The sequence below is a fragment of the Schistocerca serialis genome, chromosome 1 (genome assembly GCF_023864345.2).
Source record: "Schistocerca serialis cubense isolate TAMUIC-IGC-003099 chromosome 1, iqSchSeri2.2, whole genome shotgun sequence".
Classification (NCBI taxonomy): Eukaryota; Metazoa; Arthropoda; class Insecta; order Orthoptera; family Acrididae; genus Schistocerca; species Schistocerca serialis.
This window is the reverse complement of record NC_064638.1, coordinates 929,539,035-929,560,694: the sequence shown is the minus strand read 5'-3', so window position 1 is coordinate 929,560,694 and position 21,660 is coordinate 929,539,035. Positions and strand designations below refer to the sequence as shown.

The 21,660-nt window shown below is 40.9% G+C and overlaps 1 protein-coding gene across 3 annotated transcripts in view; it reads left to right on the top strand.

Moving 5' to 3' along the window:
* LOC126412426 (lipid storage droplets surface-binding protein 1) overlaps positions 1-21,660 on the top strand; it is a 210,879-nt gene that overhangs the window by 141,832 nt on the left and 47,387 nt on the right. For all 3 annotated transcript variants that reach the window (XM_050082031.1, XM_050082039.1, XM_050082023.1), the window contains exon 6: positions 9,908-10,165. In XM_050082031.1, coding sequence (XP_049937988.1) covers positions 9,908-10,165 — 258 coding nt within the window. The remainder of the gene's footprint in view (positions 1-9,907; positions 10,166-21,660) is intronic.

The following is a 21,660-nucleotide window of genomic DNA, read 5'->3' as shown; positions in this document are numbered from 1 at the left end:
TTTCAAATTTTGCTCCCATATACGAACATCAGAAACGTTCTGTACAATTGCATCACGCACCATAGTATCTGAATAAAGGAGTCCACAGTCACACTCAAAAGCACAATCCCTTGTAAGGCCTTGCAAAGTTGCAACCCACTCCCGATTAGTCTGACCGGCCGTACGTTTGGTACGAAAGAACGTATACCTTTTTGGCAATGACATTGACTGATTCCTTGAAATAGGCATCTAAAGCAGACAAAATTTCTTCGTAGGACAGAGTTGCTACGTCGCGTCAGGAAAATAATTTCACTATCACACGGTACGTTTGCACCCCTACACACGACAATAAGTGAGGCTGCCGCTCGTTACCTTGAATTCTGTAGGCGGCGAGATGAAATCCAAATTGGCATGACCACTCCGTCCAGGTTTCCACCTCCGCGTTGAATTGTCGAAAAGGTGGTGCAACTGCATGTTGTGGCTGCAGTAGCGGTGGAGCAGCGGCTGCCGCATCGTGTTGCATGGCACGAGCAGCGGCTGCCGCATCGTGTTGCATGGCACGTTGACCCTGGATGAGCTGTCCAAGGGCATCCAATAACGCCTGCGTCTGCTGATTCTGCAAGCGATAAAATTCGGACAGTACATCGGGAGATTGTGGCGAAGCCATGACACAAGTAATCTAAGCAAGTAGAAAGAACAAGACCCTGTTTTTACTCGTTGCCAAATATATTGTGGACTGGCAAGACAGCCAATCCACAGTGACGGGTAACCGAAAGGCACGCGTTTAAACTCACGCAGGCTGGCGTGAGGTCTGAAACAGGATACGTAATGAATGCTATAAAGAAAAGTACGTAGCTGCTGGAATACTTAACTTTAATCCACAATTGGTGAACATTGGTCTTGTTACTGTACATGCTTCATTAGATACATAGCAAAGGATAAATGGCGCCTTGCTAGGTCGTAGCAATTGACTAAGCTGAAGGCTATGCTAACTATCGTCTCGGCTAATGAGAGCGTAATTCTCAGTGAACCTTTCCTAGCAACGTCGGCTGTACAACTGGGGCGAGTGCTAGTAAGTCTCTCTAGACCTGCCGTGTGGCGGCGCTCGGTCTGCAATTACTGACAGTGGCAACACGCGGGTGCGACGTATACTAGCGGACCGCGGCCGATTTAAAAGCTACCACCTAGCAAGTGTGGTGTCTGGCGGTGACACCACATATGGCATTTTCTGTTGAAAAACCTTTCTGGAAACCAAACTGACATTTTGTTAGTACTTCATTTTTACAGATATGTGAAGCTACTCTTGAATACATTACTTTCTCAAAAATTTTGGATAAAGCTGTTTGGATGGTAATTGTTGACGTCAGATCTATCCCCCTTTTTATGCAAAGGTATAACAATAGCATATTTCAGTCTATCAGGGAAAATGCCCTGTTCCAGAGAGCTATTACACAGGTGGCTGAGAATCTTGCATATCTGTCGAGAACAAGCTTTTAGTATTTTGCTGGAAATGCCATCAATTCCATGTGAGTTTTTGCTTTTAAGCAAGTTTATTATTTTCCTAATTTCAGAGGGAGAAGTGGGTGAGTTTTCAATTGAATCAAATTGCATAGGTATGGCCTCTTCTAATGAACACCTGGATCCGACTATATCCAGAACATTTAGAAAGTGATTATTAAAAATATTTTCAACTTCTGACTTTTTGTTCGTAAAGTTTTCATTCAATTTGATGGTAACACTGTCTTCCTGTGCTCTTGGTTGACCTGTTTCTCTTTTAATAATATTCCAAATTGTTTTAATTTTATTATCAGAGTTTCTGATTTTAGATACGATACACATACTTCTGGATTTTTTAATAACTTTTCTTAATATAACACAGTAGTTTTTATAATGTTTGATAGTTTCTGGGTCACTACTCTTTCTTGCTGTCAGATACATTTCCCTTTTCCGGTTACAAGATATTTTTATACCCTTAGTAAGCCATGGTTTGTTACAAGGTTTCTTACGAGTATATTTAACTATTTTCTTGGGGAAGCAGTTTTCAAATGCATTTACAAAAATGTCATGAAATAAATTATATTTTAAATTGGCATCAGGTTCACAGTACACCTCATCCCAGTCTAACTGCTGTAGGCTTTCCCTAAAATTTGCAATTGTTAAATCGTTGACTGAACGTACTGCTTTGGAGGACTGTTTAGTATTGCTGAATGGAGCTATGTCATATATTGTAACTAGCTGTGCACCATGATCAGAAAGACCATTCTCAACAGGCTGAGCATTTATCTGGTTAAAGTTATCTTGGTCTATAAAGAAGTTATCTATCAGTGAGCTGCTATCCTTTACCACCGGAGTAGGAAAATCAATAACGGGTGTCAAATTGAAAGAACCGAGTAATACTTCAAGGTCATTTTTCCTATTACCCTCTTTCAGAGAATCTACAATGAAGTCCCCACAAATAATAATTTGCTTCCCCCTGTCTGACAGATAGCACAACAAGGAGTCCAAAATTTTCAGAAATAGATGAAAATTTCCTGATGGGGACCTATATACAGTCACAATTATAAATGTGCCTTTATTTAATTTAAGCTCACAGGCACATGCTTCTATATGTTTCTCTACACAAAACTTTTTTGTTTCTATACTTTTTGCACAAAGATAACTTTTGACATATATGGCAACTCCTCCTTTCTCCATATTTTCTCTCATTACATGTGCAGAGAGCTTATATCCACTTACATTTACCTTATCCATATCAGTAACAATGTGATGCTCAGACAGGCATAGTATATCTATTTCATCCTCAGCTTCTAAATCTTCTAAACAATTCAGAAGCTCATCTATTTTATTCTTTAAACTCCCAATATTTTGATGAAATATACTTACATTATTTTTAATTATACTTTTATGAGAACCTTTCCTTATTCTAACATTTGCAGTACTCTCCTGTCTGAGTTTCTCATTGTGCTTAGGCCTAGTTCCTATACCAGTGGTCACATGGTGTTCAGAGAGGCAGATTATGTCAACTGGGTTGGGTGACTTTAATTCATCAATGCAATTACCTAGGACTGAGATACAACTTAGTGGAGATAAAATTTCTGGTGATTGATGAAAATTTGTAATTGACAGCTGTGATTGGTGATCCAATGTGCTAGAATTGTGCTATTTAATTTCTTTCCTAAACTGAAGATTTGTTTAAATCCTGACCTCTTGTAGAACTTGACATCTTTCTGTCTTACCTATCCTAAGAAAGGTGCTGCTCCAACACCTGTAACCACTGGTATTTTACCATTCATGGTAGTGCCTCCCCCCCTTAAATTTCCTGCTATTACCCCAGCCAATTTCCCCTTCCCTTTCCTGTTGAGATGTAGGCCGTGCCTGGTATAGTCCCACCTACTGGGAGAATCAACAGGAACCACACCAATATGAGCCCCCGCACCCGACCCAAGCAGCCGTTCCAACTCCAAATTAACTCTCCCAACAGAAGAGTTCAAATGAGGCCGGTCATGGCGTCTCAGGACAGATACAAATTCAACATTGGTGTGTCTCGATGCTGACGCAATCTTTACCAGGTCACACTCTATACTGTACCCAGGATCTCTGTCGATGCTGTTCCCTGGCCCTCCCACAATAACCACGGTGTCTTCCCTGGTAAATCCTTTACAGAGTGAACCTAAATCCTCTGTCACCTAATCCAGACTAGCACTTGGTTTGAAAAAATTTGTGACCCGGTATTCTGGTCCTAATTCCTCCTGCAGAAGTTGGCCTACACCTCTGGCATGAGAACTGCCTAACAAAACTTTCTTCCTTTTCGATGACTTTCCTACATTCTTTTTCATTTCCTATTGAAAGTTTGTTGTGTCCTGTCTACACCTACCTCTGCTTGAGGAACCTGTTACATCAGAGGATATAATCCACAATTTAAACTGTTAGCTCAACACACATCTAAAGACCATCATGGTTATGAATTCTGCATCCCAAAGACTATTTTGTGTTTTAAGAATTAAGTTGAGTTTCCAATGACATTTCCTTAAAATCTGCACTTTAACTAAGATGATATGCATTATGACATTTACACGACAATAGGACTGTTAAGATTTTCTCTCTAAGCTACACCAATAGTCAGTATTCCCAATAGAATAACAGAAAATTCTGTAAGCTTACTGGCAATTTTTTTCCTGAACAACTGTAGGAACCAAAGTATATCCATAAGACAAATTCTGAAAAGGCTTTCAGACCATGAGTCAATAATTGAATAAGTTTAAGCTGTCAAAAATGTCCTTTATGTTTTCACATTAATTAGTACTAGTAATAATAAATTAAAATCCTTCAATAATTGCATTTACTGACTGGAGCTCTGAGTATCTAGAAAGAAATGTAAATAATAAATTTACACTGATAACTAATAGGTTCACTTCTCTGCAGTGAGAAACAACCCTCAAGTTATCAAAATTAAACCCTAACATATCAAAGAGATCAGAACTTGGCTGTAGAGGGAAAATAGTTACATGCATCACTAAGATGACCTGATGAACCTAAAAGGTGAGCACTACAGAAAATTCTGTAACAACCTTAAAAAATGGGTAAGGGAAAGCACTATCTTCTGAGTCTGTTATTTTGAAATAAAAATTTGCTGCCTTCCCTGTTGTTGCCATTTTAGTGGTCTGAAGTGTAATGTCTCAAGCACTCAATTCACGCAATTTAAAATGTGCATATAATTTAAAAGTGTGATGAAACAGGTATCAACTAATAAATTTATTAAAAAATAGTGATTGTTATCTGTTTCAAAACATATCTTACCATAGAGTCACACTATCATCAACACATCATCTATCAACAAAATAATGTAATATATACCTATTGCATAGTCATAACTCTGTGTTCAAAAGGCTGACTAATTCCAAATTCTAGACATTCAGTAGCTGACTGGATCAACAATATCCATATCAAAATAAAATAAACCTTCAAACTGTAGGAAAAGACAGATGGCTACTGTAAAGAAGACATGTTAAGTTGCAGACAGGCAAAGTTAAAAGATACTTACATAAAGCTTTCATCCACACCTTCATCAGAAAAGGAAACACACACACACACACACACACACACACACACACACACACACACACACAAAACACTGTCGTCTCCGGCAGCTAGGACCAGGGTGCAGCTACCACCTAGAATGGAAGTACCAATCTCTAGGAGGCAGGGAAGGTGAAGGGATAGCAGGATGTGGGTGGGGAGGAAAAAAAAGTGCTGGGGGACCAGAGTGCCACCAGGAGCAGTGTCAGGAGCCTGTGGGGCAGAGAGATGGGGCAGGGGAATGGGGAGCCAAATGGGAAAGGAACAGGGAAGGGGAAGGATGGATGGTTGTGTTGGCAGAGGGTGGCATGCAAAGAGGCTGGGAAACAAGAACAGGGTGGAGGTGATGGGACAGAAGGGGTGGAAACCGTTGGGTGGAGCGTGCTGGGACAGAAGTTTACCATAGGGTGAGGCCAGGATAATTTCAAGAATGGAGCTCACAAAAGCTGGTCATGGAGGGGAAGATCCAGACACTTAGCGTAGTTGAGAAGGCACTGAAATCAAGCATGTTATGTTCAGCTGCAGGTTGTACCACAGAGTGGTCTACTTTGCTCTTAGCCACAGTTTGGCGGCGGCCGTTCATACTGATGGACAACTGTTTGGTAGTTATACCAATCTACATCTACACCTACATCATACTCCACAAGCCACCTAATGGTGTGTGGCAGAGGGTACTTTTTGTACTACTAACTCAGCCCTCCAGCCCTGTTCTACTTGCGAATAGTGCATGGCAAGAATGATTGTTGGTTAGCCTTTGTATTGGCTCCAATTGAATTTTCTCCTCATAGTCATTATCCGAGGCATATGTAGGGGGAAGTAATATGTTGTGTGACTCTTCCCAGAAAGTGCTCTTTTGAAATTTCAATAGAAAATCTCTCTGTGATGCAAGCCGCCTCGTTTGTAACGTCTGACAATGGAGTTTGTTGAGCATCTGTGTAACAATCTTGTGCTGGCTAAATGATCCTGTGATGAAACATGACCTATCTGACAGGGATCCCAGGTAGATGAACGGTACTCAAGAATGGATCGAACATGTACCTTATTAGCAACTTCCTTTGTGGATGAGTTACATTTTCCTAAGATTTTTCCTATGAATCTAAATCTAGCATCTGCTTTTCCCACTATTTGTTTTATATGGTTATTCCACTTAAGGTCACTCTGGATACTAAATCCTAGATATTTTATGGCAGACACTGTTTCCAGCATATATAAACCTGTGCAATGATTGCAGCAAAGCTGGTAGATGACATACCTGCTTTCTCAGGTGGCCCAGCCTCAGATGGGGTAGGATAAGCCTGTGGCGGGAAATGGTGGGAGGGTGGACTGGGCAGACCTTGCACCTAGGTCTTCCTCAGGGATATGATCCCTGCGAGAATGGTTGGGACTGGGAGTGGAATAGGGACGGACTAGGATGTTGCGGAGATCAGGAAGGCAACAGGAAACCAGTTTAGGAGGGGTGGGAAGGATCTTGGGCAGGATGGCCAACATTTCAGTTTTTCCTGTTAAGGATGATACTGGGTGATGGAGGGAACACTCCTTTGTAGCTGGTTTTTGGTGGTGGTGGTAGGAGCATTGGCGAATTGAGGGGAAACACCACAAGAGATCTGTTTGCAGACTGGTACTGGGGGATAGTGGCTGTCTGTGAAGGCCTTGGTGAGACCCTCAGCATACTGGGCAATGGAGTCTTTGGTTCTTGTCACTGCAGGTAAGGCAACCCTGGGTGACTGGGCTATATGGGAGGGATTCTTTAGTGTGGAAAGGATGACAGCTGCTGAAATGCAGGTGATGTTGGTGGATTTGACAGAGACTCACACCAACTTCTCCTTTGAAGGGAAGATATACAAACAAATAAACTCTATCCTAACTCACTACTTAACCTTTGAAGGGAATGTATACAAACAAATCTGTGGCACAGCCATGGGCAAACACATGGCACCCTCCTATGCCAGTCAGTTTATGGGCTATCTGGAGGAGACTTGCCTAGCCTCTTGAAAAACCAAACCCCCAGACTCGTTCAGGTTCCTTGATGATGTCATCATGATCTGGACTCAGGGCCAAGATAGCATACTTACATTCCATCACAACCTCAACACCGTATCTCCCAACTTCTTCACCTGGTCCTCCTCAACATAGCATGCCACCTTCCTGGATGTGGAACCCTTCCTCTCTGATGGCTCCAGCCACACTTCTGTCCACATTAAAGACCACCAGCCACCAACAGTACCTGCATTTTGACAGCTATCATCCTTTCCACACCAAAAATTCCCTTCTGTACAGCAGGGCCACCTGGGGGTTGGTGTATCTGCACTGACAATGACCAAGGACTCCTTTCCCTACCTAATATCTCTCCCACACCTCCTAAAGCAGTGTTAAGTCACCCACCTGACCTCCACAACATCTTAGTCGATCCCTATGCCACTCCCAATCCCAACCCCTTATCACAGGGATCATATCACTGTGGAGGAACAGTCCATCCGCCCAACAACTCCATTCTCAATCCCAACCCCTAGCCACAGGGATCATATCCCTGTCGAAGATGAAGGCGCAAGACCTGACCAATCTTAGCACTTCCTACTCCAGTCATATCACAGACTTAATCTGCCCCATCAGAGGACGGGCCACCTGTGAAAGCAGCTATGTATTATACCACCTCTGCTCCAATCAGTGCACAGCATTTTATTTTGGTATGCCTACCAAGCAGGTGTCCACCAGAATGAATGGCCACTGCCAAACTGTGGCCAAGAGCAACATAGACTATCCTGTGGCACAACATGCAGCTGAATATAACAGGCTTGATTTCAATAGATTCTCACTATGCCTGCCATCTGGATACTCACCTCCCACCACCAGCTTTTCTGAACTGCACAGATGAGAGTTATCCTCACAACGCATCCTCCACAACTGAAGTTATCCTGACCTTAACATAAGGTAACCCACTGTCCCCATGCTAGCCACCTGACTGTTTCTGCCCCTCTGTGCTATTATCTCCTCCCTTTTCTTGTCTGCTACCCTCTTTGTGTGCTGCCCTCTGACAATGCAGCCACCCATCTTTCCCCTTGATGTGCATAGGTTGCAGTCAATGAAGTAAATCAAGTTGTGCACATTGCAGTACTCAGCCACTGCATAGTCAACCTTAGTTTTGGCCATAGATTGGTGGTTTACATTCATCTGAATAGACTGGTAGCTGATGATTGTGCCTATAAGAATGGCTGTGCAGAAGTTACAGCAGAACTGCTTTTAGAGTGGTCTCTTTCTATGACTGCACTGGTCTATGTACAGCATGAGACAGGACTTGTTCCTGGAACTTTCACACATGTACAATCTGTATGGCAAGGGATTAGTAATGTGTGGCAGTAGAACAGATTAGGTGTGGGTGGTAGGATGCTACCTAGGGCAGGAAAATATTCCTCATTTCAGGGCACGAAGAAGAATGTGGTTCATCTGTTTCAGTTTGAGTTGTTATTAGGAAATATAATGGGTAATTATAATACTTTCCAATATTATGAGCCCTTACTATTTCATCCTTCAATCCAAAAATCAGGTCCTGGTGAAAAGGAAGAAAAGAACATTAGTGTTTAATGTTCTGTTGAGAGTAAGATCATAATAGACAGAGTGCAAGGCTCAGATTGAAGAGGAATGGGGGAAAAATCAGCCACAACTTTTTCAAATAAACTGTCCCTGTATTTGTCTAAAGCAGTTTAAGAAAATCATGGAAAATCTAAATCTGAATGGCTGGTTGTAGACATGAACCACTGTCCACCCAGATGTGTACTCCCAAAATAATCTTGTCCTTAACCTACAGTAACCTACTCGCCCTGTGTCATCCACCCAACAGTTTTCATCCCCTCTGTGCTGTTACCTCCTCCCTATTCTCGTCTCTCACCCCCTTTGTATAAATATTCCTCATTTCAGGGCACAAAGATGAATGTGATTCATTCATTCCAGTTTGAGTTATTATTGGGAAATATAATGGATAATTATCATACTTTCCAAATTTGAGCCCTTACTATTTCCATATTTCAATCAAAAAATTGGGTCCAACAAAAAGAAAGAAAAGAATATTAGTGTCCAATTTCCTGTTGAGAGTAAGGTCATAATAAAGAAAATGCAAGACTCAGATTGGGGAAGAATGGGGGAGGGGGAGGGGGGGGGGGGGATCAGTCATAACTTTTTCAAATAAACTGCCCCAGTATTTGTCCAAAACATTTACAAGGGAACCATGAAAATCTAAATCTGAATGCCTGGTTCTAGACTTGAAGCATTGTCCACCCAGATGTGTGTCCAGTGTCTTACTTCTCTATCACCCTTCTCAGTATCTCTGATGAAGATTCTGTACTGCTCATTGAATCCAAAAATTGGTTCCTGATGAAAATGAAGAAGAGAACATTACTGTTTAATGTCCCATTGAGAGTAAGGTCATAATAGACATGCTCAGATTGGGAAGAACAGGGGAAAAATTAATTGCAACCATTTCAAATGAACTATCACAGTATTTGCCTAAAGCAGTTTAAGGGAACCTTGGAAAATTTAAAACTGGATGACTGGTTGTGGATGTGAACCACTGTCCACCCAAATGTTTGTTCAGTGTCTTACCACTGCATCACCTTGCTTAATATCTCCGATGAAGATTCTATATTGCTCTTAGTTGTGGTATGAAATGTTACTTGAATATAAGTGATCCAGTCAAATTAATAATCATCACTGTAGTCTGTTTACAGTAAACAATTTTCAATCAGCTGTAAAAACAATTTACCCAGCCCTATCCTGTCTATTTATCATTAAATAGGTTTAGTGTGTACATGACAGGCCTACTGATCATTTCATTCATCATAAATTTTTTGTTTATTTTCAGCTTGTCAAAGACCCAAAAGCTGTTTTTGAACTAAGCAAGGATCTGTGGGCCCATCTGAGTCAAGATGAACCAGAAAACCAGGCCCCGCCAACAACACTTGAACAACTAATGGTCATGCTTACTCGTGAATCAGCCCGCAGGATAGTCCATCTTTTCAACTACACACGATCTGCAGTTGTAGCTTTGCCACATAATGTTAATGTATCCCTTCACAAAGCTGCTGGATTCTGTTCAGATCTTTCTGATGCTTTAGTTAAGGTAAGGAATGTTCTGTATTGAACCATTGCATATAGATATCTAAGTAAACATTACTGAAAGAAAAGAAGGAAAGACAATTTTATTCAGTAATAAATGCAATATAGTGTAAGATAAGTTCAAAACTTTATATTTTGACTTATGAAAAATGTGTTGCTAGTATGCATTGGTCATATTTATTCATGAGGTTTTAAACCAGAAAGACCAAATTTGATAGCATATCAATTATAAGATTTTTTCCTTGCTCATTACATGGAAACTGAAATATTCATATGTAAAATATATTATTAAACATAAACTATTGTACCTATTATTAAGTAAGGATATTAGACATGTTTCTCAATTGATCTTAAGTCATAATTTTGGAATCCCAAATAGAAGTAGATACTAAGTTCATGTTGTTGTTGTTGTGGTCTTCAGTCCTGAGACTGGTTTGATGCAGCTCTCCATGCTACTCTATCCTGTGCAAGCTTTTTCATCTCCCAGTACCTACTGCAACCTACATCCTTCTGAATATGCTTAGTGTATTCATCTCTTGGTCTCCCTCTACGATTTTTACCCTCCATGCTGCCCTCCAATACTAAATTGGTGATCCCTTGATGCCTCAGAACATGTCCTACCAACCGATCCCTTCTTCTGGTCAAGTTGTGCCACAAACTTCTCTTCTCCCCAATCCTATTCAATACTTCCTCATTAGTTATGTGATCTACCCATCTAATCTTCAGCATTCTTCTGTAGCACCACATTTCGAAAGCTTCTATTCTCTTCTTGTCCAAACTATTTATCGTCCATGTTTCACTTCCATACATGGCTACACTCCATACGAATACTTTCAGATATGACTTCCTGACACTTAAATCTATACTGGATGTTAACAAATTTCTCTTCTTCAGAAATGCTTTCCTTGCCATTGCCAGCCTACATTTTATATCCTCTCTACATCGACCATCATCAGTTATTTTGCTCCCCAAATAGCAAAACTCCTTTACTACTTTAAGTGCCTCATTTCCTAATCTAATTCCCTCAGCATCACCCGACTTAATTAGACTACATTCCATTATCCTTGTTTTGCTTTTGTTGATGTTCATCTTATATCCTCCTTTCAAGACACTGTCCATTCCATTCAACTGCTCTTCCAAGTCATTTGCTGTCTCTGACAGAATTACAATGTCATCGGCGAACCTCAAAGTTTTTATTTCTTCTCCATGAATTTTAATACCTACTCCGAATTTTTCTTTTGTTTCCTTTACTGCTTGCTCAATATACAGATTGAACAACATCGGGGAGAGGCTACAACCCTGTCTTACTCCCTTCCCAACCACTGCTTCCCTTTCATGTCCCTCGACTCTTATAACTGCCATCTGGTTTCTGTACAAATTGTAAATAGCCTTTTGCTCCCTGTATTTTATCCCTGCCACCTTTAGAATTTGAAAGAGAGTATTCCAGTCAACATTGTCAAAAGCTTTCTCTAAGTCTACAAATGCTAGAAACGTAGGTTTGCCTTTCCTTAATCTTTCTTCTAAGATAAGTCGTAAGTTCAGTATTGCCTCACATGTTCCAGTGTTTCTACGGAATCCAAACTGATCTTCCCCGAGGTTGGCTTCTACTAGTTTTTCCATTCGTCTGTAAAGAATTCGTGTTAGTAATTTGCAGCTGTGACTTATTAAGCTGATAGTTCGGTAATTTTCACATCTGTCAACACCTGCTTTCTTTGGGATTGGAATTATTATATTCTTCTTGAAGTCTGAGGGTATTTCGCCTGTTTCATACATCTTGCTCACCAGATGGTAGAGTTTTGTCAGGACTGGCTCTCCCAAGGCTGTCAGTAGTTCCAATGGAATATTGTCTACTCCGGGGGCCTTGTTTCGCCTCAGGTCTTTCAGTGCTCTGTCAAACTCTTCACGCAGTATCATATCTCCCATTTCATCTTCATCTACATCCTCTTCCATTTCCATAATATTGTCCTCAAGTGCATCGCCCTTGTATAGACCCTCTATATACTCCTTCCACCTTTCTGCTTTCCCTTCTTTGCTTAGAACTGGGTTTCCATCTGAGCTCTTGATATTCATACAAGTCATTCTCTTATCTCCAAAGGTCTCTTTAATTTTCCTGTAGGCGGTATCTATCTTACCCCTAGTGAGATAGGCCTCTACATCCTTACATTTGTCCTCTAGCCATCCCTGCTTAGCCATTTTGCACTTCCTGTCGATCTCATTTTTGAGACGTTTGTATTCCTTTTTGCCTGTTTCACTTACTGCATTTTTATATTTTCTCCTTTCATCAATTAAATTCAATATTTCTTCTGTTACCCAAGGATTTCTACTAGCCCTAGTCTTTTTACCTACTTGATCCTCTGCTGCCTTCACTACTTCATCCCTCAAAGCTGAACATCCAAAAATCTGGTGGTGTGTCCAAATTTATGCTTCAGAGATTATGAATGTATTGCTGTCCTTATGTATCTATATTTTTGCTAAAGATTAATTATTGACCATATTTGACTAAACAGTTGGCTCCTAATACAATACTTAAAGAGCAGTTCTTATAAATCTCAAGTGAACTTTGCTAAACTTAGGTTTTTAATAATGACAACTGCACTCAGTGTGTGTAAAGCCCTTATAACATGAGCAACATTCTTGTCTCACTTGACTGTTTGCAGCAACTGCGTCTGCTGCAACACCCCCAATTATCTTTTTTCTGTACTGTATCTTGCTTACCACAAGTGATCATTTTCGTTTACATGCTGGTACCAAAAATGTGTATTGTGAGAGCTGTCTGCTGTACAGTTTGCATCTGTACAGTGAAGTGAGGTTATGAGAGAACATCCTTTGGTAACAGATGCAGTGTACCCTCCTTGGAAATTCTCATAGCAATTATTGAGGCTGGAGTTGTCACCTCTACTGTTGTGGGTTGCAGTGGTGAAATTTGGACTGGGTTGGTGCCAGGTGGGCACCCCAAAAGCACCAATGAAACATCACTAACAAATAAACATTTATTGTTGAAAAATACACTGTTGTTTTCATTCATGGCTGCCAGTAGCAATGGCAAGCAGAAGTGGCCATGCCGCAAAGCACTGATGGTTGCTTGTGCTGCACCATCTAAGTTGCTGCAATGGTAGAGGCATGGACTCAGCATCCAGTGGGTCAGTAGCCACAACTTGGTCAGTGTTCTGTGCACTTTCTCAGGAGCTAACAGCTCAGGGATGTGGGTAACCAAAGTGCTCTCATTGGCATCATAGATGACATGCCAGGAAGCACACGCACTGACACTGTATGGATTGTGCAAAGTAGAGCTGCATCACACTGCAGCCTCTGACAGGATAAATGCCCACAGCATCAAAGTACACCCTAAGCAACAGAAGGCAGGTGGAAGCCATGGCACACCCCATATGATGACTATTGTTGACTGCTTCCTGGACCCACAGGTTAGGCCACCAGAAGGCCTGTTTGCTGATGTCACCCATACCTCCCCATCAGTCTTGACTTGAATGGCAGCACTGTGGCTTTCAGTAGCAATTTCCTTCGGTTCTATCAGAGATTGAAGATGGTCTTGATGAGCAGAGGATAGACCATCGTAAGTCCCTCCTCCACGTTAGGTGGCTGCGGACTAGCATACTTTCACTGCAACTGTAGTAATATGTATACAGGGCTGGCCAGTGTGCTTTGCCACTGTGGGGTACCCATGACACCACCTAGCCTGACTTTCTTGTTCGATGAGCTTCTCTGGTTGATATAGTTGCAGCTGAGATGTATCTCAGCTTCACCTTTCAAGAGTAGTGGCGGATGTATTTTGCAGAGTTGGTATACTGAATAGTTATTCTTGCATCTGAGTTATGCCTTCTTATTCCTTTCTGCATGGTCAACACAGGTACAGCATCATCCTCTCTCTTTGATGTCATTCTACTCCATTGGCACTCTGGACACCCACGTCTTAGTGTGTGGTAATTAACTCTCTCTTGTGGCCATATTACATTAACATCAGCAGTCCTTCCTTGTTGACATTACATTCGGCTGGTGTGTACTGACCTGCTGTGCTCACCTCTTGTTACCAGGGGAAGGTGTCAAAAGTTTTACTCAACCACGTAAAGTCAACTATTCTGTGGCACTTCACTATGTATGATATATGTGTATAATATGCATGAAAGTACTAATTGAATACTTGTCCATTATCTAATATACATTTTCTGAATTTACCTTTTCAGTTTTAAATTTTATGGTAAAAAGTATATTAAAATGACAAAAATACATCTAAATATGGCGTTGATGTAAATATTAGACTATACTGCACATACATCTGTAATCACAATCTTTATTTGGCATTTGCAATAATTGACTTCATCTACTCACAACCAAGTTATCACCTTTCATCTTAATCTATACCTCAGGCTATGTCGCAGATCAGTCACCACAATCAAGATTTCAGTGAGCCCACCCCATTTTTGAAAAAAAAAAATCATCAAAATGTAGTAACAAGTAATCATAACAGAATTTATTAATGGTCAAAGCAAAATTCATCGTGAATGTTCTTGACAAAGATTGTATCATCAATTCTCCACACTCTCAAAACTGAAAAAATAGAAAAAGTCTCATTTGAAAACATAATTTCCTTGCTGGAGAAAATATATACTTACAAGCACATCAACAATATTTTGAAGGTGGTAAATAGTGTCTTTTTACTTTATCTTTTGTATCTTTTATATAAATGGCAAATAACATTCTAAATTGTTTTTCTCATTAAATAGCTCTGCTTTTTCACTGTTGAAACAACTTGCTTTAAAAATATTTATCCATTCCTGTTTATACTGATGTATAGTGTAGGGTTTTTCTTTATCCAGGTATATTAAATACCTTTTCACTTTCAGATATTTCCTCTTTTGTGAGAGGACTCTAGTAGCAAAAATATCAGGCCCTTTAGTAATCTTTTCAGTGTGCCATGAAAGCAAAAGCAAACAACAAAATAATGATTGAGAAGACAAAAAGGCACAAAATCCATTTCTATAAAAGGAGTGAGCCCTATGAAAATGGGTTAAGTTTTCCGACATTAGCAGATGGCTCCACTAATCCATGTTTCTGAGCTTGCAAAGTCTGCAGCTTACTCAACCTTTCAGAACTGCACATTCTAAACAGTCAGTTTATCTTTGACATCAATGAGCACCTCTTGATGTATTGATTGGTGACTCCATAGAGTACTGTGTGCACAGTGACCATATATGTGAAATTAGAAGGAACATCAGCGTGGGCCATAATTTTGATGGTTTATTGACAGCTTAATCAATTTTCAATCACATAGTGATCATCTTCAGTGCTGTAGTGTACAAATTAAACTCATAAGCACTGGTGTCAAGTTATTACCAGTAAACAAAGCTAGCTTTGGTTACTGATACTATGTGATTGAAAATCGATTTTTCTGTCAATAAACCATCAAAATTATGGTCAATGCTGACCTTCCTTCTAACCTATTGATGTAGTTAGTGGTTGATTTACACACAATCACATGATGCACACTCACAAGTAATTGATGTTGACTGGAAAGTCATTCATGTAAAACCAGCTTTGTAAAAGTAAAAGGTTGATCCTTTGACAAAAATTACGTTTTCCGTTTATACAGATATGCTGCTAGTCTCACCAAAACGTCTCACTAGTTTTCCTGCTTTTGCTCTTTTTCATTCATTCACACACTAGGTGCCATAAATCCTATTATGAAGGAGAACTTTCTGGTTCTTAATAAAGGACATTATCAGTGACCTGTTGTTGTTCTTGTTGTGGTCTTCAGTCCAAAGATTGGTTTGATGCAGCTCTCCATGCTACTCTATCCTGTACAAGTCTCTTCATGTCTGAGTACCTACTGCAACCTATGTCCCTCTGAATCTGCTTACTGTATTCATCTCTTGGTCTCCCTCTATGATTTTTACCTCCCTACGCTTCCCTCCAGTACTAAATTGGTGATCCCTTGATGCCTCAGAATGTGTCCTAGCAACCAATGCCTTCGTTTAGTCACATAGTACTACAAATTTCTCTTCTCCCCAATTCTATTCTGTTCCTCCTCGTTAGTTATGTGATCTGCCCACCTAATCTTCAGCATTCTTCTGTAGCACCACATTTCAAAAGCTTCTATTCTCTTCTTGCCTAAACTGTTTATTGTCCATGTTTTACTTCCATACATGACTACACTCCATACAAATACTTTCAGAAAGAACCTCCTGACACCTAAATCCATATTTGATGTTAACAATCTTCTCTTCTTCAAAAATGCTTTTCTTGCCATAGCTAGTCTACATTTTATATCCTCCCTACTTCAACTGTCATCAGTTATTTTGCTTCCTAAATAGCAAAATTCATTTACTGCTTTAAGTGTTTCATTTCCTAATCTGATTCCCTCAGCATTGCCTGATTTAATTCAACTACATTCCATTATCATTGTTTTGCTTCTGTTGATTTCATCTTATATCCTCCTTTCAAGAGACTGTCCATTCCGTTCAACCACTCTTTCAAGTCCTTTGTTGAGTCTGACAGAATTACAATATAATTGGCAAACTCTAAAAATTTTATTTCTTCTCCGTAGACTTTAATTCCTACTCCAAATTTTTCTTTTGATTCCTTTACTGCTTGCTCAATATACAGATTGAATAACACTTGGGATTGGCTACAATCCTGTTTCACTCCATTCTCAACCACTGCTTCCCTTTCGTGTAACTGCCATTTGGTTTGTGTGTTTGACCCTTGTAACTACCATATGGTTCCTGTAGAAATTGCAAATAGCCCTTTGCTCCCTTTATTTTACCCCTGTCACCTTTAGAGTTTGAAAGAGAGTCTTTCAGTCAACATTGTCGAAAGCTTTCTTTAAGTCTACAAATGCTGTAAACATAGGTTTGCCTTTTCTTAACCTGTCTTCTGTGACAAGTTGTAGGGTCAGTATTGCCTTGCGTGTTCTTACATTTCTCCAGAATCGAAACTGGTCATTCCCAAGGTCAGCTTCTGCCAGTTTTTCCATTCTTTTGTAAAGGATTCATGTTGGTATTTTGCAGCCATAGCTTATTAAACTGATAGTTTGGTAATTTTCACACCTGTCAGCACCTGCTTTCTTTGGAATTGGGATTATTAATGAGACCCATATGTTGCAAAGACAAGATTTGTTAAATATAAACAATACATATGAACAGAATTTACATTATTTAGTTCAAATATACTGCTTTTTCAGTTCCCTGCCTGGTACAGACATCCACCACCATCAGACCAATCATTCTAGTGATGTGTCATGATTTGTCAACAACTACGTAAAGGACACAACATTATAAGACACATGGAAATTCTTCAAATAGAGACAAATTCACAGCAAAAGTAAAAGCATAACCTCAGAAGAACTTCTTGTATGCAGTAGAAAAATTAATCATGGCCATTCTAAAATAAGCAACCAGAATTTTTTTTTTCACCATAAGTTTATAGCCTGTTAGTTCACTCTACAGATGTTACTATTAATTTCCTTATTAAGAGTCTAAAATAACCAAATTAATTGTTTTGTTAAATGCCATTCATTTTTAGCTGATTTATTTCATTCTAAAGGATTTTGTTCTTATAATAAGTTTATTATATTGAAACTTCCTGGCAGATTAAAACTGTGTGCCCGACCGAGACTCGAACTCGGGACCTTTGCCTTTCGCGGGCAAGTGCTCTACCAACTGAGCTACCGAAGCACGACTCACGCCCGGTACTCACAGCTTTACTTCTGCCAGTACCTTGTCTCCTACCTTCCCAACTTTACAGAAGCTCTCCTGCGAACCTTGCAGAACTAGCACTCCTGAAAGAAAGGATATTGCGGAGACATGGCTTAGCCACAGCCTGGGGGATGTTTCCAGAATGAGATTTTCACTCTGCAGCGGAGTGTGCGCTGATATGAAACTTCCTGGCAGATTAAAACTGTGTGCCCGACCGAGACTCGAACTCGGGACCTTTGCCTTTCGCGGGCAAGTGCTCTACCAACTGAGCTACCGAAGCACGACTCACGCCCGGTACTCACAGCTTTACTTCTGCCAGTACCTCGTCTCCTACCTTCCCAACTTTACAGAAGCTCTCCTGCGAACCTTGCAGAACTAGCACTTCTTTCAGGAGTGCTAGTTCTGCAAGGTTCGCAGGAGAGCTTCTGTAAAGTTGGGAAGGTAGGAGACGAGGTACTGGCAGAAGTAAAGCTGTGAGTACCGGGCGTGAGTCGTGCTTCGGTAGCTCAGTTGGTAGAGCACTTGCCCGCGAAAGGCAAAGGTCCCGAGTTCGAGTCTCGGTCGGGCACACAGTTTTAATCTGCCAGGAAGTTTCATATCAGCGCACACTCCGCTGCAGAGTGAAAATCTCATTCTGGAAACATCCCCCAGGCTGTGGCTAAGCCATGTCTCCGCAATATCCTTTCTTTCAGGAGTGCTAGTTCTGCAAGGTTCGCAGGAGAGCTTCTGTAAAGTTGGGAAGGTAGGAGATGAGGTACTGGCAGAAGTAAAGCTGTGAGTACCGGGCGTGAGTCGTGCTTCGGTAGCTCAGTTGGTAGAGCACTTGCCCGCGAAAGGCAAAGGTTTCCAGAATGAGATTTTCACTCTGCAGCGGAGTGTGCGCTGATATGAAACTTCCTGGCAGATTAAAACTGTGTGCCCGACCGAGACTCGAACTCGGGACCTTTGCCTTTCGCGGGCAAGTGCTCTACCAACTGAGCTACCGAAGCACGACTCACGCCCGGTACTCACAGCTTTACTTCTGCCAGTACCTCGTCTCCTACCTTCCCAACTTTACAGAAGCTCTCCTGCGAACCTTGCAGAACTAGCACTTCTTTCAGGAGTGCTAGTTCTGCAAGGTTTGCAGGAGAGCTTCTGTAAAGTTGGGAAGGTAGGAGACGAGGTACTGGCAGAAGTAAAGCTGTGAGTACCGGGTGTGAGTCGTGCTTCGGTAGCTCAGTTGGTAGAGCACTTGCCCGCGAAAGGCAAAGGTCCCGAGTTCGAGTCTCGGTCGGGCACACAGTTTTAATCTGCCAGGAAGTTTCATATCAGCGCACACTCCACTGCAGAGTGAAAATCTCATTCTGGAAACATCCCCCAGGCTGTGGCTAAGCCATGTCTCCGCAATATCCTTTCTTTCAGGAGTGCTAGTTCTGCAAGGTTCGCAGGAGAGCTTCTGTAAAGTTGGGAAGGTAGGAGATGAGGTACTGGCAGAAGTAAAGCTGTGAGTACCGGGCGTGAGTCGTGCTTCGGTAGCTCAGTTGGTAGAGCACTTGCCCGCGAAAGGCAAAGGTCCCGAGTTGGAGTCTTGGTCGGGCACACAGTTTTAATCTGCCAGGAAGTTTCATATCAGCGCACACTCCGCTGCAGAGTGAAAATCTCATTCTGGAAACATCCCCCAGGCTGTGGCTAAGCCATGTCTCCGCAATATCCTTTCTTTCAGGAGTGCTAGTTCTGCAAGGTTCGCAGGAGAGCTTCTGTAAAGTTGGGAAGGTAGGAGACGAGGTACTGGCAGAAGTAAAGCTGTGAGTACCGGGCGTGAGTCGTGCTTCGGTAGCTCAGTTGGTAGAGCACTTGCCCGCGAAAGGCAAAGGCCCCTAGTTCGAGTCTTGGTCGGGCACACAGTTTTAATCTGCCAGGAAGATTCATATCAGCGCACACTCCGCTGCAGAGTGAAAATCTCATTCTGGAAACATCCCCCAGGCTGTGGCTAAGCCATGTCTCCGCAATATCCTTTCTTTCAGGAGTGCTAGTTCTGCAAGGTTCGCAGGAGAGCTTCTGTAAAGTTGGGAAGGTAGGAGACGAGGTACTGGCAGAAGTAAAGCTGTGAGTACCGGGCGTGAGTCGTGCTTCGGTAGCTCAGTTGGTAGAGCACTTGCCCGCGAAAGGCAAAGGTCCCGAGTTCGAGTCTCGGTCGGGCACACAGTTTTAATCTGCCAGGAAGTTTCATATCAGCGCACACTCCGCTGCAGAGTGAAAATCTCATTCTAGTTTATTATATTGTAATTGTGACTTGTCCCACATTCAAGTGTTGGAACGCACAATAGGATTTCTGGGATCAATAAAAATCAAATCAAAACTATAAATAACATTAGGGAGTAAATGTCTTGGCATGTAAATGCAAGAAGTCCCAGTCCATGATTAGCCTTCAACTTTACACAATGTTCTTACTGTATGCTTCTGTAGAACAGATATCTTTTTGCTCTTACCTGCATTGCACCAGAAGATTATGCCATAGAACATTCCTGAGTGAAAGTTTGGTAGTAACAGAATGAGGGAGCTTTGTAAGCACAAAACAGGCAAGATGATTTATTATCCATCTTGATGCCTAGGAATTTCACACATTGAGCTTTACCTAGTATGTGGCCATTGATCTCTTCTTCTCATACTTGTAAGTCATTTCTATTTATTTTGGAATTACATAATATGAATTTTTGTTAGTTTCTGGGGTAAGATGTTTGCTATACAGTCTGGTATGGATGAATTTAGGTCTTTTGCTAGTATGCATGTGTCATTAACAAACTTCAGTTTCTGAAGAGTCCCCTAATGTCTTAAGCAAATCTTGTATGTAGGTCAAGAACAAGAGCAGACGAAGTACCAAATCTTGTGGGCATCATTTTTAATGTTTCTTCCTTCTGAATTAAACTTATTCCTGTTGTATAATTTGTTAATATGACCCACTGTTATAGGAAGATAAGTCTGTAATTAGAGTGCACTTACTTTTCTCCTCTTCTGTAAATGAGTGCTACTATCAGTAAATACTGCTTGATCATTGACTGGTTACAAAGGGATCTCAAAGTCACAATTATGTCAGCACAATATTTTAGTACTTTGGTTGAAATACCACCATAGACAGAAAGGTTATCAACCACTGAGCATTCAATACTTTTTTTGTAGTCGATTTGGCAGAATGCATTCCTGCAGATGGAGTATGCAATGCCTGTTGAAATAAATCTAATGGATATGCATTTTGATGGTCCACATTTTGGCCCTGTATTTTCAGCTACTGTTAGAAAGAATTAATTAAATTCAGTAACCAGTAACTTGAATTTAATGTCACCTGTCTCACTACTACTATCACCAGGGAACTGAAAATCATTTGCTTTACCACTCTGATCTGCTTCTTGGCAAATAATGCTCCATATTTCCTTTGCTTTGTTTTTGGAATTTTGACATTTTTTGCATAAGGCCTTGTATACAGTTTTTGTCTTTTTGATGATTTAGGAGGAATTTTGCAGTATTGCATGTGGTACAGCTTTAGGTCTCAATTAGAGCTAGTCCTATGCAACAAATAAAAGTTGTCCCTTCATGACACAAGATACTTCTATTATACATGTTTGCCATCCTTTCTTTTGGTTTCTACTATAATTATCCCTGACCTATAGTAAAGGAAAATGGGATTCATAGTTTGTAAGAACATTTTTAGGAAAAATTAAATTTCCCGTGTACTGTGTAGGGTTGGTAAACTTCCTCACTGTTAATACTCTCTGACTAATGCACCTGAGTCAATATTTATGATTCTGAAAAATTT